The sequence below is a fragment of the Myxine glutinosa genome, chromosome 13 (assembly GCF_964187855.1).
Source record: "Myxine glutinosa chromosome 13, kmMyxGlut1.1, whole genome shotgun sequence".
NCBI classification, from domain to species: Eukaryota; Metazoa; Chordata; class Myxini; order Myxiniformes; family Myxinidae; genus Myxine; species Myxine glutinosa.
The window spans coordinates 16,361,742-16,378,450 of record NC_136273.1 but is presented as its reverse complement, the minus strand read 5'-3'; the positions used below and the strand labels follow the sequence as shown (position 1 = coordinate 16,378,450).

General features: G+C 55.2%; 1 protein-coding gene across 2 annotated transcripts in view; it reads right to left on the bottom strand.

Annotated features, from left to right (window-relative positions):
- LOC137438632 (uncharacterized) overlaps nucleotides 1-16,499 on the bottom strand; it is a 44,027-nt gene extending 27,528 nt beyond the window's left edge. Inside the window, exons 1-3 of one of the 2 annotated variants that reach the window (XM_068133853.2) lie at nucleotides 16,351-16,499; nucleotides 11,227-11,435; nucleotides 6,506-6,742 (exon numbers count right to left, since the gene is read on the bottom strand). In XM_068133853.2, the coding sequence (XP_067989954.2) occupies nucleotides 6,506-6,742; nucleotides 11,227-11,391 (402 nt within the window). In that variant the 5' untranslated portion in view covers nucleotides 11,392-11,435; nucleotides 16,351-16,499. The remainder of the gene's footprint in view (nucleotides 1-6,505; nucleotides 6,743-11,226; nucleotides 11,436-16,350) is intronic. The other variant, XM_068133854.2, reaches the window with a different exon arrangement.
- Nucleotides 16,500-16,709: the final 210 nt, after the last annotated feature.

Sequence of the window (16,709 nt, the reverse complement as noted above, 5' to 3'; positions counted from 1 at the left end):
ACCTGGCAAGTTTCAAGTATATCGGACCGGTAGTTGTCGAGAAACAGCGGTCACAGACAAACATACACACATACACACATACACACATACAAACACACATACACACATACACACAGAGATTAATGGAATTATAGATAGATACAATGGACAACAAAATGTAAATGTTTCATGATATTTGTTATATTATATCACCTTTATCTATCAATATTGTTGAAATGAAGATCAAATAGCTGTATGTTGAAATATGTTGAAAAAGTCAAAACTTTACATGGGGTGGACTTACTTTTTCACGGGACTGTATATACAAACAACAACAACAACAACAACAACAACAACAACATGCATTTTAAGGCCATTTTCCCTGCTAGAGCGGGGGTTAGCCTTGCGGTCCCCATGACAATCTTCTCCATCTTGCCCTATTTTCTGCATCTCTCCTTGTTAACCCCCTTGCCCGCATTTTTTTTCCCACCATCTTTAGCCAAGTCTTTCTCGGTCTTCCCCCTTCTACATTCATCTCCATCACTCTTCTCAACCAGTCACTTTCATCCTTCCTCAACACATGACCAAACCATCTCAACCTGTTCCTCTTCACAGCATCAATCACAGGCTCTATTCCCATCATCTTTCGCATTCATTCGCATTCATATATATTCGAATAATAACTGAGAATTACTAGATCCTCAAAAAATATATACGTATATATCTTTTGAAGATCTAGTAATTCTCAGTTTTTATTAAATTTGAATTTTTTGGTTTTTTTACATTTCCCTTATGCAGGAACATCTGTGCGGCCTTTGTGACAAATGGGCTGGCATAGTTTTATTGCAACTCAAGGGATCCTGCGTCTGTCAAAGACTGGCTAAACGGCAGACAGACATCTTTTGTTCGATGTTTGCTTTCCATGTCGCTTTGCAAAACATTGTGTTACCTGGATGTGCATCACACTATGATGTCAGGTACCTATTCCTGTATATAACTGCCAGACAAAGGTTCTTGTGACAAAACCATACACATTGTTGCTACGTGGACAAAAATGGGATGCTGTGGGAGCTGTGCTCGCACGATAAAGCCAGGCAAAATGGACGACACAGGAACGAAGTTTCACCGAGCTATTTATTTAGCTCAAAACCAAAGAACTCAAAAGCACACTGAATCCGCCCCTCGAACGGGCGGCAATTTATAACGCCAACTGAACACACAAAAGCCACGCCTCTCAGGCGGGGCGTGGTATGCAAAATAGGTAAGTCACGTGTTCGCCCGAGAAGGGCAAGTCTGGACACGCCCTGGTGAGTCCGAACACGTGACCGTTCGCCGGTTGCGTCATCGGCCGGTGCACGGTAATTGTGTCATGTTTCCGGTAACCGCTACATGCGCCCCCCCCCCCCCAGAATTAACCTGCACCGGGAGGGTCAGTTTGAGGGGGGTCCTGATGACTCGGCGGAAACGACCCCTGGCGATTCGTGTGGGGGTGGTCGGCGGCGTGGCGGTGGATGGTCGGGCGGGGGGCTTGGTTGACGGGGGACGGCCCCGTCGTGGAGGAAGGGCCAACTGTGGAGGTTGGTCGAGGTCCAAATGGGCCGGCTTGAGGCGGTCCATGGAAATGCGGTCCGGCTTGCCGCTGATGTCGACGATGAATGACTTGTCGTCCCTCTGCAGGACCCGGAAAGGTCCATCGTACGGCGGCCGGAGCGGTCCCCGGTGTGTGTCGTGCCGGATAAAAACATACTCCGCAGTGCGAAGTGCTGGGGGGACGTGGGGTTGGGGGCAGCCGTGGTGGGACGTGGGCACGGGGGCAAATCTCCTGGCGGCCTCCTGGGGGACCGAGCGTTGGCGAGCCGCGGACCAGGGGCCAGTGGCGTCAGGGATGAATTCGCCCGGCACGCGCAGTGGCTGGCCGTAGACCAGCTCGGCGGTGGAAGCCTGGAGGTCCTCTTTAGGGGCCGTTCGGAGGCCCAATAGGACCCACAGGAGCCTGTCGGCCCAACCGTCGTCCTGGAGGCTGGCCCTGAGAGCGACCTTCATCGAGCGGTGGAACCGCTCGCATAAGTCGTTGGCTTGGGGGTGGTAGGCCGTGGTGCGGTGTAGCTTGACCCCCAAGGCCTGGGCGACCGCGCCCCAAAGCTCGGAGGTGAATTGCGGGCCTCTGTCGGAGGAGATGTCCGAGGGCGCGCCGAAACGGGCAATCCAAGTGCCAATGAAGGCCTGCGCCACGTCGGCGGATGTTGTTGATGCCAGCGGGACGGCCTCCGGCCACCTGGTGGTCCTGTCCACCATCGTGAGGAGGTGGGTGAAACCCCACGAGTAGGGAAGGGGTCCCACCAGGTCCACATTGACGTGGTCGAAGCATCGCGCAGGCACGTCGAATGGTGCCAACGGGGCCTGGGTGTGCCGGTGGACCTTCGCGTGCTGGCAGGCGACACAGGCATTGGCCCAGTCGCGGACGTCCTTGCGGAGCCCGTGCCAGACGAACTTTACTGCCACGAGCTTCTGTGATGCCTTCCGGCCCGGGTGGGAAAGGCCGTGAAGGGCGTCAAAAATGTGCCACTGCCATCCGGTGGGCACGATGGGGCGAGGTTGGCCCAGGGAAACGTCACACAGGAGAACTGTACCTGTGTCCTCGAAGGGGACGTCGGCCAACCGCAGGCCTGTGTCCACTGTCCGGAGGGCTTGCACCGTGGGATCGGCGGTCTGGTCGGCCGCCATGCGGGCGAAGTCCACACCCAGGTGGACGGCGTTCGCGCCGGACCGGGAGAGGCAATCGGCCACAGCGTTGTCCTTGCCCGCAACGTGCTGGATGTCCGTTGTAAATTCGGACACGGCGGAGAGGTGGCGCTGCTGGCGGGCCGACCACGGCTCCGTAACCTTGGCCATGGCAAAGACCAGGGGGTTGTGGTCCACAAACGCCGTGAACGGGCGGCCCTCCAAAAGATGGCAGAAGTGGCGAACGGCCAGGTAAAGGCCGAGGAGCTCACGGTCGAAAGCGCTATACTTGCGCTCGTTAGGGCGAAGCTGTCGGCTGAAGAAGGCCAGCGGTTGCCAAGCTCCGTTCACCCACTGTTCATGCACGGCGCCCACCGCGTAGTCGGAAGCGTCCGTGGTGAGGGCGATGGGTGCGTCGAGCGCCGGGTGCGCCAGCATGGTCGCGTTGGCGAGGGCCAGCTTAGCGCCTGTGAACGCTGCGTCCATCTCTGTGGTCCAGGCGACGTCGTGCTTGGCCGGCTTGCCCCGGAGGGCTTCGTACAGGGGGCGCACGAGTTGGGCGGCACGAGGCACGAACCGGTGGTAAAAATTTACCATCCCCAAAAATTCCTGTAGGGCCTTGATGGAGCGGGGGCGCGGGAACTTGTGACTGCCTCCACCTTGGTAGGCAGCGGGATGGCCCCGCGCTTCGTGATGCGGTGCCCCAGGAAGTCGACGGCCGTTACGCCAAACTGGCATTTCGCTGGGTTGATGATGAGGCCGTGCTGGCCGAGGCGCTCGAAAAGCATGTGCAGGTGGACGAGGTGGTCCGCCCGGGAAGTGCTGGCGATGAGAATGTCATCCAGGTAGACGAACAGAAAGGTGAGATCGCGTAGCACACTGTCCATCAGCCGCTGGAAGGCCTGGACCGCGTTCTTAAGGCCGAACGGCATTCGGAGGAACTCGAAGAGGCCAAAAGGTGTAATTACAGCCGTCTTCGGAACGTCGGCCGGCTGGACAGGTACCTGGTGGTAGCCCCGAATAAGGTTGACCTTGGAGAAGATCACCCGCCCCGCCAAACGGGCGGAAAAGTCCTGTATGTGTGGTATCGGGTACCGGTCGGGGGTGGTGGCATCGTTGAGGCGGCGGTAATCGCCGCATGGTCGCCATCCGCCACCCGGTTTGGGCACGATGTGCAGGGGCGAGGCCCACGCGCTATTTGAGCGCCACACAATGCCCAATCGCTCCAGCGCGTCGAATTCCGCCTTCGCCACAGCGAGTTTGGCCGGGTCGAGGCGGCGAGCCCTGGCGTAGACCGGTGGACCTGTGGTCGGGATGTGGTGTTCGACGCCATGCTTGACGGCGACGGCCGAAAACGTCGGCTGCGTGAGGGCGGGAAACTCGGCGAGTAGGCGGGTGAAATCGTCCACGGCCGGGAGTGCGCAGGCTAGCTTGGTCGGAGCGGAGCCACTCAATGAGCAAGCGAGCGAGCTGAAGGTCTCCGCATTGATGAGCCAACGCCGTTTGACGTCGACCAAAAGCCCATGTGCACAAAGAAAATCTGCACCCAGCAAGGCCATAGGCACGTTCGCCGTGATGAAGTCCCACCTGAAGCGCTGGCCCCCAAAGCAGAATGCGACGCTGCGCGAACCGAAGGTGCGGATGGAGGAGCCGTTTGCGGCGACCAAGGCGGGGCCGCATAGCGCGGCCTGTTTGTCCTCCACCGAGGCAGGTATCGCGCTCAGCTGAGCGCCGGTGTCAAACAAAAAACGCCGCCCGGACTCCGTGTCCGTGATAAACAGAAGGCTGCCTGAATGGCCGACGCTCATGGCAGGCAGCGAGTGCCGGCCTGGTCGTTTCCCGACCCGCCGAAAGTGCACGGTTGGCGGCACGTTCTGGCCTTCTGCCCGAACCTGGCGTGGTAATAGCACATGGTCCGCTCTGGTGGAGGCTCCGGCGGTCGCGTCGGGTTCGGTCGACGGGGCGTCGCGGCGGCCGCAGCCGTCAGTGGCGCGGACTCGGCCGGTAGAGGCGCCGGTCGTGGCGCGGGCGTTGCCTCGGTCGGCCCAGGGTCCCAGGCGGCCGCTCCGACGTGTCGCCTGGCCGAGAAAAATTTATCGGCCTCCTTGGCCAGGGCGCGAGGGACACATCACATTCCGTGATGGGCGAATTAGCCAAAGCTAACCGTACCTGCCCGGGTAGCCGCTGGAGGAATAGCTCGCGGGAGAGGAAGTCCGGGCTGTGGTCACCGAGAAGAGCAAGCATGTGGTCCATGCTTTCAGATGGACGGGCCTCGCCGAGCTCCGGGAGGTGTCGTAGTTGTCGTGCGCGTTCGGTCTCCGTGAGTCCAAACGCACCGAGGAGTAGACCTTTGAGCGCGCCATATTTGTCGGCGTTTGGCGGGTGCTGGAGGAAGCTCAGAACCCGGGCAGCGGAGGAGGCGGTGAGCGCAGAGACCACATGGTGGTAGCGCGTCGTGTCCTCCGTGATGTTCCGCAGGGCGAATTGAGAATCGGCTTGAGCAAACCAAACGGCCGCGTGAGATTCCCAAAAGCCCGGGAGCTTCAAAGCTACAGCTGACTCCATCGCCGTGTTCGTAGAAAGGGGTCACCAATTGTGGGAGCTGTGCTCGCATGATAAAGCCAGACAAAATGGACGACACAGGAACGAAGTTTCACCGAGCTATTTATTTAGCTCAAAACCAAAGAACTCAAAAGCACACTGAATCCGCCCCTCGAACGGGCGGCAATTCATAACGCCAACTGAACACACAAAAGCCACGCCTCTCAGGTGTGGCGTGGTATGCAAAATAGGTAAGTCACGTGTTCGCCCGAGAAGGGCAAGTCTGGACACGCCCTGGTGAGTCCGGACACGTGACCGCTCGCCGGTTGCGTCATCGGCCGGTGCACGGTAATTGTGTCATGCTTCCGGTAACCGCTACAATGCATTATCAAACCTCATCAAACACCACATGCTGGCAGTTGCTTTTCCATACACCAGGGTGATGAGCAACAAGGGAGATATGCAACATTGCAGCACGTTCAATTGAAGCAGATACTGTAGTTGTAGACCACCAACAAGAATATATTGTGTGCCCTTATTGCCCTGCCAGTAAAAGTATGCAGAATTGATAGAAAAACAGTCCACCAAGGGCATCTAATGAAGATAAACCCATTAGTAACAGTTATCCCTCAATTTGACAAAAGAAGGGTTAGATGAAAAGAGAGGAGAAAGAATGGTAAGTAAGGGAGTGTGGGAGGAATGATGAGAATTCTCCAAAAACATCCATTTTTACCTCCGTCACCGAATGTGGACTTTGTGTTTTTACCCCTATCTGTTTGTCTATTTGTCTGTGAGCAGGATATCTTGAAAAGTTAGGGACGGATTCGGACAGAACATGGTGGTGACAAGGACGAAATTTTTCCAGATCCGGATACTAGAATTTTTAAATAATTCTTCATCATCGAGAGATAGGGCCAAAAACGATATACTGTATCACACGATATCTCAAAAAGCTATGGACGGATTCGGACGAAACTCAGCGGACAAGTTGGGTGTCTGCGACGGACGAATTGAATAGATTTTGGTAAAGATCTGGATCCGATATGAGAGTTTATAAATTTTTACCTCCGTCACCTAAGGTGGACCGAGATTATGTTTTCACCCCTGTCTGTTTGGCTGTCTGTCTGGTTATTTTTATCTGTTTAATTTATTCAATGTGAAATGACCTTCTGTGGCGGAGATAATCATAAAATCACCGCAGGAATAAACTAACAAAAGCCCATGGAAACAAAACCTTCCCCACCCTTCTCACACCATCCCTTACCTTGCAGTCCAAGTCACAAGTTTTCTGGTCCTTATGACCAATGGTTCCACAGGTTCTACCAACATCTCCATCACCCGTGGCCTTGGTGGATCTGTGGTCACTCGTCGCTTCCCCATTTCCCCCAGCTTCCCCTTTGGCAAGAGCCAAGGGCAGTTTGGGAGCTCGGCATTGTCTCAGCCAACTGATACACGTGAAACTCTCATCAAGGGGAGCGACTGTTTGCTGCCAGGAAAGAGACTACAGAAAGGAAGGAAAACAAAAATATACAATCAAAGTAATCTCAGAGTATCAGCAGTTCAATTTAGGACAAAATGTGGACACAGTGACAAAAGTAAATTTCCAATTGCAATTATTACATTTTTATATTATTAATGTACAATTTTCATTTGAAGGTTCCCCCGGTGTGTACCCCGGTTTAGAATAGGTACACCGTATCCCTGCGTGTCGTAAGAGGCGACTAAAAGGGTTGGCGTCAGGAAGGGCATCCGGCCATAAAAACATTGCCTCAAAAAGAGAACCACGACAATTACGACTACATATGGGCAGGGTACAGCCCGAAGTACCCCGTGGGGGACCCCACTCCCTCTCGTAAAAACTCAAGGTGGGGGAACCCGATCGAAGCAAGGGTGGAAATCTTCCATTTATGACGACGAAACGTCTGATGCCCGATGTGGAGATCGGTTTCTGAGCTTTGGGACATGGAATGTAGGGACAATGACAGGGAGATCAGGAGAAGTGGTGGAAGTATTGGTCAGAAGAAGAGTGGACATATGTTGTGTGCAGGAGACGAGATGGAAGGGAAGTGGTGTGAGAATGGTGAAGGGTAGGCAGGGACAGAAATACAAGTTTGTGTGGCAAGGGTGCCCGGAGGGCGTGAATGGTGTTGGTGTCCTGTTTTCTGAGGAGTTTGTAGACAGTGTGGTGAGTGTGACTAGAGTGAGTGAAAGGTTGATGATGGTGAAAATGATGATTGGAAAGCTCTTGGTGAACATCATCTCGGGATATGCTCCGCAGGTTGGTCGGAGTGATGAAGAGAAGGACAAGTTCTGGTGTGCTATAGAGAAGCTGATGGAAAACGTGAAAGATGAGGAAGTTGTTGTGGTAGGAGGAGACCTAAATGGACATGTGGGAAGGAGTATGGACGGTTTTGAGGGAGTTCATGGGGGTTACGGATATGGTGTGAGAAATGGAGAAGGTGAAAGGATTTTGAAGTTTGCTGATGGAGCTCATTTGTCGATTTGTAATACTCAGTTCCAGAAAGAGGATAATAAGCTTGTTACATACACGTCAGGTGGGTCGACGACAACCGTTGACTACCTGCTGGTGCGTAGGCGAGATAGGTGGCACCTCCGGGACACAAAGGTGATCCCAGGAGAGGAGGCTGTTTAACAGCACCACTTGGTTGTCTGCTACATAAGGGTGAAAGGTGCGAGGAGAGCTCGGCGGGTGAAGTACCAACCGAGAATGAAGGTGTGGAGGTTGAAAGAGGTGACAGTGAGGGAGGCATTAAAAGAGAGGCTGAGTATGGTGGAGGATGATGTGGTTGAGCTTGAAAGTGGTTGGATGTCAATGAAAGATAGTGTGTTGGGAGCTGTTGGTGAGGTATGTGGATGGACAAAAGGACCACCGAGGCACTCGGAAACATGGTGGTGGGATGATGAAGTTGGAAAGAAGATTCACGAGAAGAGGAAGAAGTTCAAGGAGTGGCCGAAGGCGAAGGGTATGGGGGCAGAAAAAGCAGAGCATGAAAGTTATAAGGCAGCCAAGAAGGCTGCAAAGAAAGAGGTAGCAAAGGCAGAGGAGGCATGTAGGAAAATGTTCGGAGAACGCTTGGATTCGGAAGAGGGTCAGAGAGCGGTATTCAGGATTGCAAAGCAGATAGCGAAAGAGAGGTGTGATGTGATGGGGGTGAGTTGCTTGAAGGATGAAGTGGGACAAATCGTTGTGGACCCAGATGGAATTAAAGGAAGATGGAAGAGATATATGAAAATACTGTTGAATGCAGAGAATGAATGGGATGGCAACATAGAGAGTAACCAAGTTTTAGGACCGGCAGAGAAGATAACCGAGGAGGAAGTTGAGGAAGCGATAAAAGCAATGAAGAGTAGAAAAGCGGGAGGGCCGACGGGAGTTGTGGGAGATATGTTGAAGGCAGCGGGAAATTGTGGTGTGAAGAGAATGACAGAGATCTGCAATCTGGTGGTGAAAGAAGGCCGCATTCCAGTGGATTGGGAACTGAGTACCCTCGTCCCTCTATACAAGGGGAAAGGTGACCCTCTGGACTGTGGCTCGTATCGAGCGATAAAGTTATTGGAGCATGGAATGAAGGTATTGGAAAGGGTGTTGGAGAGGAGGATAAGGAAGAAAGTAAAGATTGACGAAATGCAGTTTGGATTTATGACAGGAAGAGGAACGACAGACGCGCTTTTTATTGTGAGGCAGTTGCAGGAGAAGTACATGGAGAAGAGGAAGAAGTTGTTTCTTGGGTTTGTTGATCTGGAGAAAGCATTCGATATGGTTCCACGTGAAGTCCTGACATGGGCATTGAGGAAGTTAGGAGTGGAGGAATGGTTGACCAGAGTAGTGATGGCAATGTACAAAAGAGCACGCACAGCTGTAAGGACGAAGGGCGGGAACAGTGGTGAGTTTGAGGTGAAGCTAGGAGTGCATCAGGGGTCGGTACTCAGTCCACTACTATTTGTAGCTGTCATGGAGGTGCTGGCTCAGAACGTAAAGGAGGGTTTACCGTGGGAGTTGTTGTATGCAGATGATCTGGTGTTGATTGCAGAAAGTATGGATGGACTGAAGGAGAAGATGAACAAGTGCAAGGAATGTATGGAGACAAAAGGTCTGAAGGTGAATATCGGGAAAACGAAGGTGATGGCAAGTGGTAAAGCATGTGGTGAGGTGGAAAGAACTGGGAAGTGGCCGTGTGCTGTGTGCAGGAAGGGTGTCGGAGTGAATTCCATTCAATGTACAATGTGCGCTGAGTGGGTTCATCAAAAATGTAGTGGTTTGAGAGGGTCATTAACCAGTGTGGCAGCTACATTCAAGTGTAAGGTGTGCACAGAGGGAGCTGCAGATGGAGGAAATGTTGAGTTGGATCTTGGAGATGGCGTGAAGCTGGAAGGTGTGAAAACATTTTGTTCCCTTGGAGACATGCTGAATGGAGAAGGTGGATCAGACTCGGCAACGGTTGCTCGAGTGAGATGTGCATGGAAGAAGTTTTGGGAACTGAGTGGCGTGCTGATGAGGAGGGGAGTGTCATTGAAGCTGAAGGGAAAGGTGTATGCTGCATGTGTGAGAAGCGTTATGATTTATGGGAGTGAGACATGGGTAATGAACGTAGAGCAGCAACGAAGGCTGGAAAGGGTGGAAATGCGAATGGTTCGGTGGATGTGTGGAGTATCGTTGAGAGAGAGGAAGACAAATGATGAATTGCGAAAGATGATGGGAATAGAGCCTGTGATGGATGCTGTGAAGAGAAACAGGTTGAGATGGTTTGGTCATGTGTTGAGGAAGGATGAAAGTGACTGGTTGAAAAGAGTGATGGGAATTAATGTAGAAGGAAGTAGAGGACGGGGAAGACCGAGAAAGACTTGGCTAAAGATGGTCGAAGAAGAAATGCGGGCAAGGGGGTTAACAAGGGGAGATGCAGAAAATAGGGCAAAATAGAGAACATCGTCATGGGGACCGCAAGGCTAACCCCCGCTCTTGCAGGGAAAATGGCCTTAAAATGCCTGTTGTTTCAGTTGAAGAATCAACCCAAAGCAGAGACGCCGGCCGAGGATGCAAAATCCTAATGGCTCAACTGGGCCAATAACCACCTTTAGAGGCCATTTTTTCACCGCAAGCGGGGATTGGCCTTTTTCGGGAACCGTGGTTGTTGTTGTTTTTCCGTCCCCTTTTTGAAGCAATGTTTTACGGCCGGATGCCCTTCCTGACGCCAACCCTTTTTGCCGCCTTTAACGACAAACAGGGAATTACCAGTGAACTGGTACTCAATTAGCCGACCTCGGAAGGAATGACAGGCTGAGTCAACCCCCCTGGGGTTAATTCAGCGATCGACCGGGATTTGAACCCAGGATCCTAGGATCCTAAGCTGACACCCTAGCCACAAGCCCAACACCAGGGTAACTAGCCCAACACTAGCCCAACACCAATAATGAGCAAAATTGTAATCTGAAAATAACAGATCATTTAAACATCTAAAATATGATATTATAAAGAACATATTGGAACCTCCATCAATATCCATTGTTTATTTTATTTTTAGTAATGCACAAATGCATTAATTAATTATTTATTGGGAAAAGAATAAAGACATTTGGAGCTTGGAAGCCACAATATTGGGGCCTTGTTTGTATCTTGCCCTTATTGGCTATCTATTCATTATTGAAGCAAGGAGTTGTGGGTAAACCGAAAATAAAAACCGAGAAGTGACGACATGAAAAAGGAGAAGAGTTTGGGAACAACGGGGATATAAATTAAAGGAGTAAGGGGTGATAACTTATAAAAGCGAGTGGGGAAAAAAGAAAGACCCCCTATCCTCCACATTTACAAACATAACAAATAATACGGATTTGAATTTACAAATCGCATCATACTAAAATTTCAGACTGGCTGCAATGATGAATTCATTAATTCCGATTTGTGAACCATTATCAAATTTCTGGTCAACAAAATAAATCACAACTCCTCTGAACGTGCGAACCACGTGCCCCAGAAGCAGCACCAGGTGTTGTCTGGAACCGTGATTGGTTGCTGGACAAAGCGGTTCGACTTTCCACTCGAGTGGTGCTCGGGCGTCGAAGGATGTTCGGCCTCGTACGTTTCACTCGCATTTCGTGCCTTTTTCTTCCATTCGCACATGCTGTAGTCTCCATCGTTCAATTCAATATATTAACGTGCCTGGTCCTCAGTTCGACACCTGTGAATATAAATATTTCATGGATTTTAAAAGGATTAATTGTGTTGCACTTTATATTTCAGTCGGAGCCGAAGCTCTAAGCTACTTAAACCGCCCACCACAAAATGGTGGTGCAACATCCGGCGGTGGAGGTTCAATTTGTCTAAAAAGAGGGCAAAATATCCTGATTGTGAAATATAATTTGCCATCAACATTACTCATGCCTGTTCTCCTGTTATTTCAAAAGTGAATGTTCAACTTTACAAATGCAGCACGGGAAGCAGCTGCCATAAATGGGAGACAGACAAACAGATGGACAGATACCACAGGACATCATTCCACGCACCAAGTGGGCGGCGGCCACGCCCAAGGGGTAGGCGTGGCCTCGGGATATACACCGGGCGCACAGCCCGGAGCGCGCCAGTGCTACAGTGAACTCTTTTAATAAAGACACTTAAACTTACCGCGTTGTCCGCTTCCTTCTTATTGTACAAGTAAGCGCGCGTAGCACCGCGCTTCATTTGGTGACCCTCCGACGTTGGATCAGCCGTCGCTGACCGACCGAATACGCCATCGCAATGGCAAACAACGCAGTTACGATCAAACTCCCCGAGTTCTGGGAGACGCAAGCTGAAGTATGGTTCCTGCAGGCGGAAGCCCAGTTCCGACTTTGAGGCATCACGGTGGACGAGACCAGGTACTGCCACGTGGTCGCCTCCCTCGGGCCCGGCACGGCCGGCCGCGTCGTGTCGGTCCTGAGGAACACACCGGCCGACGGCAGATAAGAGGCGATCAAGCGTCTCCTCCTCGCCACGTTCGGCCTCACGGTGGACGCTCGGGCCGACCGCCTCCTGGACCTCCCCGAGCTCGGTGACACGCGACCGTCGGTCCGCATGGACCAGATGCTGTCGTTGTTGGGCGACGAAACACCGGACGCTCTATTCCGGGCGTTGTTTTGACGCCAGCTGCCGGCACGAGTCCGCCTCGCGTTGGCCGGTTCTGCGATGACGGCACCCCGGGCTCTCGCTGCAGAGGCCGACAGGTTCTTCGCGGCTTTGGACACCCAGGCGAGTTTTGGCGCGGCCGTCGCGGCGATCGGGGCTGATGCTGATGCTGACCCTGATGCTGATGCACCACACCTCGTGGATCTCTAGGCGGATGCGCATTTCGTGTCCGCCGCCATGCCCCGCCCAGCGCCGCGGAGGAAACCGCGGCCTCCGCCGCCTTCGCCGCAAACCTGGTGTTTTTTCCACGCCCAGTTCGGCCACAAGGCTCGGCAATGTTGCCCGCCGTGCTCATTTGGCAGGTCGGGAAACGCCCGGGCCGGCCCTCGGTAGTGGCACTGAGCGCCGGCCGTGCAAACAGCCTACTGTTCATCACGGACACCTTATCCGGGTGCCGTTACCTGTGCGACACGGGAGCGCAGGTGAGTGTCGTTCCCGCTGGTACGTCCGACAAGCAGTCCGCGGGCCAGGGCCCCGCACTGCTTGCCGCCAACGGTACGTCCATTCGCACATACGGAAAATGCTGCCTTTCTCTGCGGTTCGGAGGGCAGGTTTTCCGGTGGTCGTTCGTCACTGCCGACGTGCCTATGGCACTGCTTGGCGCGGACTTCCTCTGTGCCAATGGCCTGTTGGTCGACGTAAAGCACAGAAGGCTTGTCCAGGCTGAGACGTTCAGCTCGCTCGCGTGCACGCTGCCCGCCTCGTTGAGCAGCTCCCGGAGCGGCTCATCGAGCGGCTCGCCGAGCGGCTTGCTGAGCGGTTCGGTTCCGGCCAGGTTCATCTGTACGCTTCCGGCAGCGAACGAATTCACCCACCTCCTCGCGGGTTTCCCGGCCCTCACGCGGCCCACCATCTCGGCGGGGGCCGTCAAGCACGGGGTGGAACACCACATCCCCACCGCCGGGCCACCGGTCTACGCCCGGGCATGCCGCCTCGAGCCGACGAAGCTCGCCGTAGCTAAAGCGGCGTACGCTACGCTGGAGCGGCTCGGCATCGTGCGGCGCTCCGAGAGGGTTTGGGCGTCGCCGCTTCACATCGTGCCAAAGCCCGGCGGGGGATGGCGACCGTGCGGGGACTACCGGCACCTCAACGACGCCACCACCCCCGACCGCTACCCCGTCCCCCACATCCAGGACTTCTCCACCCAGTTGGCGGGCATGTCCTTCTTTTTGAAGGTGGACCTCATACGCGGCTACCATCAGGTCCCCGTCAGGCTGGAGGACATCCCGAAGACGGCGGTCATCACGCCGTTCGGGCTTTTCGAATTTCTTCGGATGCCCTTCGGTTTGAAGAATGCGGCTCAGGCGTTCCAGCGACTAATGGACAGCGTCTTGCGCGACTTGGATTTTGTCTACGTCTACCTGGATGACATCCTCGTCGCCAGCGCGTCCCGCGAAGAGCACCTTCACCATCTCCGCATGCTCTTCGAACGTCTGGGCCAGCATGGCCTCATCGTGAACCCCGCCAAGTGCCGGTTCGGCGTCGCAAACATCGACTTTTTGGGGCACCGCGTCACCAGGCACGGGGCCGTCCCCCTACCGGCCAAGGTGGAGGCGGTGAAGGGGTTTCCGCGCCCCCGCACGATCAAGGGGCTCCAGGAGTTCCTGGGCATGGTGAACCTTTACCATCGGTTCCTGCCCCGCATCGCCCAGCTCCTGCGCCCCTTGCATGAGGCCCTCCGGGGGAAGCCTGGCAAAGGTGACGTTACCTGGACCGAGCAGATGGACGCGGCGTTCGTCGGCGCCAAGCTCACCTTGGCCAAAACCACCATGCTCGCGCACCCGGCGCCCGATGCACCGATCGCCCTCACCACCGACGCCTCGGACTACGCGGTGGGCGCGGTGCACGAGCAATGGGTGCGTGGAGCTTGGCAACCGCTGGCGTTCTTCAGCCGGCAGCTTCGCCTGCCCAAACGCAGCGATAGTACCTTCGACCGCGAGTTGCTCGGGCTTCACCTGGCGGTCAGGCACTTCCGCCATCTGCTCGAGGGCCGTGCGTTCACGGCCTTCGTCGACCACAACCCACTGGTCTTGGCGATGGGCAAGGTCGCCGAGCCGTGGTCGGCCCGGCAGCAGCGTCACCTCTCGGCCATGTCCAAATATACAACGGACATCCGGCACGTCGCGGGGAAGGACAACCTGGTGGCGGATTGCCTTTCCTGGTCCGTCGCCCACGCAGTCCACCTTGGCATCGACTATGCCCGGATGGCGGCGGACCAGGCCGCCGACCCCGGCGTCCAGGCCTTGTGGACCGCTGTCACGGGCCTCCGCGTCACCGAGGTGCCATTCGACGGCGCGGGCACGGCCCTCTTGTGCGACGTCTCCCTCGGGCGGCCTCGCCCCATCGTGCCGGCAGCGCCAGCTTTTTGATGCCATCCACAGCCTGTCCCACCCGGGCACGAAGGCCTCCCAGAGGTTGGTCGCCGACAAATTTGTCTGGCATGGCCTCCGGAAGGCCGTCCGCGGCTGGACCAGGACGTGCCTCGCGTGCCAGGGCGCGAAGGTGCACCGGCACACCCAGGCCCCATTGGCCCCGTTCACGGTGCCGGAACGAAGGTTCGACCACGTACACGTGGACCTGGTGGGACCTCTGCCCCCCTCGCGGGTTTTCACCCATGTCCTGACCATGGTGGACCGCACAACCCGGTGGCCGGAGGCCGTGCCTTTGGCGGCGACGACGGCGGCGGACGTCGCACAGGCGTTCATCGCCACCTGGGTCGCCCGGTTCGGCGCCCCCTCGGACATCTCGTCCGACCGCGGCCCCCAGTTCACCTCGGAGCTCTGGGGGGCGGTTGCGCGGGGGCTCGGGGTCCAGCTGCACCGAACCACGGCCTACCACCCCCAGGCCAATGGCCTGTGCGAGCGGTTCCACCGCTCGTTGAAGGCCGCGCTCCAGGGCCACCCTCCGCGATGGCGGCTGGGTTGACAGGCTCCCCTGGGTCCTGCTGGGCCTCCGGACGGCACCCAAGGACGACCTGCGCGCATCCGCGGCGGAGTTGGTCTTCGGACAACCGCTGCGGGTGCCGGGCAAGTTCCTCCCTGACCCCACGGCGCCATGGTCCGCGGTGCAGGAGCGCTCCGCGCTGCAGGAGACAGCCCGGAGGTTCGCCCCGGTGCCGACGGCGCACCACGGGCACCCGCCTACGCACGTTGCCCCGGAGCTTCGCACCGCGGAGTACGTCTTCGTCCGGCACGACGCCCACTGGACACCACTGCGGCCCCCGTACGACGGGCCTTTCCGCGTGCTGGAGACCGGGGCGAAGCACTTCACCTTGGACATTGGCGGTATTCCCGACCGCGTCTCGGTGGATCGCCTCAAGCCAGCCCACCTCGACGTGGACCACCCACCGCCGGTGGCTCGGCCCCCGCGCCAGGGCCGCCCCCTGCGGGCGGACCCCCGGCGCCGCCCAGTACCGCCGGCACGCCGCCCCCCAGTCCTGCACCCATCCCGGGTGCAGCCGGAGGCATCCCAGCTGTAATCCCTGCACCCCGGACGCCGCCGGTCGCCAGAGGGCGCTTCGGCCGGGTCATCCGTTTGCCCCGCAAACTGGCCCTCCAGGTGCGCGGGAATTCTGGGGGGGCGTGTGTGGCGGACACGAAAGCTCACTGGCGCGATGACATCATTGCACACACCAAGTGGGAGGCGGCCACGCCCGAGGGGTAGGCGTGGCCTCGGGATATACACCGGGCGCGCAGCCCGGACCCCGGAGCGCGCCAGTGCTACAGTGAACTCTTTTAATAAAGACACTTAAACTTACCGCGTTGTCCGCTTCCTTCTTATTGTACAAGTAAGCGCGCGTAGCACCGCGCTTCAACAGATTCATAAACTACAAAATGTATATTAATCATTTCGTTACTTACTATCGAAGCACTTTGCCATGATGTCTCATATTATGAAAACACTCTGAGAATAGATGAACAAAAAAAACTTACATCATCAATAGAATATTAGAATCCATGGAATAGCAAGTTCAACAAAACAATCAGGGAACTGGCGTGAAAAAACCCGGAACTGTATGTATGAAATTCAAATCCATCTCATCCAATCAGATAACGATCCGTTGTGAGGAAACGCTGTTTGCGACCAAAATCGCGTTTCAAGCCGTCATCATATTACCTGTCGCTTGATTTTCGTTTTTTAAATCATAATCTCTTACCTCTGTAATTCTCTTTCGACAGAACAAAAACTGGACTTTAATGAAAAGGCCAAAGAAAATTTTAAGGAAAACATCAATATAAAAGTCATAACCTTCACTTGGAATGAATAATAATGTATTTTCCATATATATATA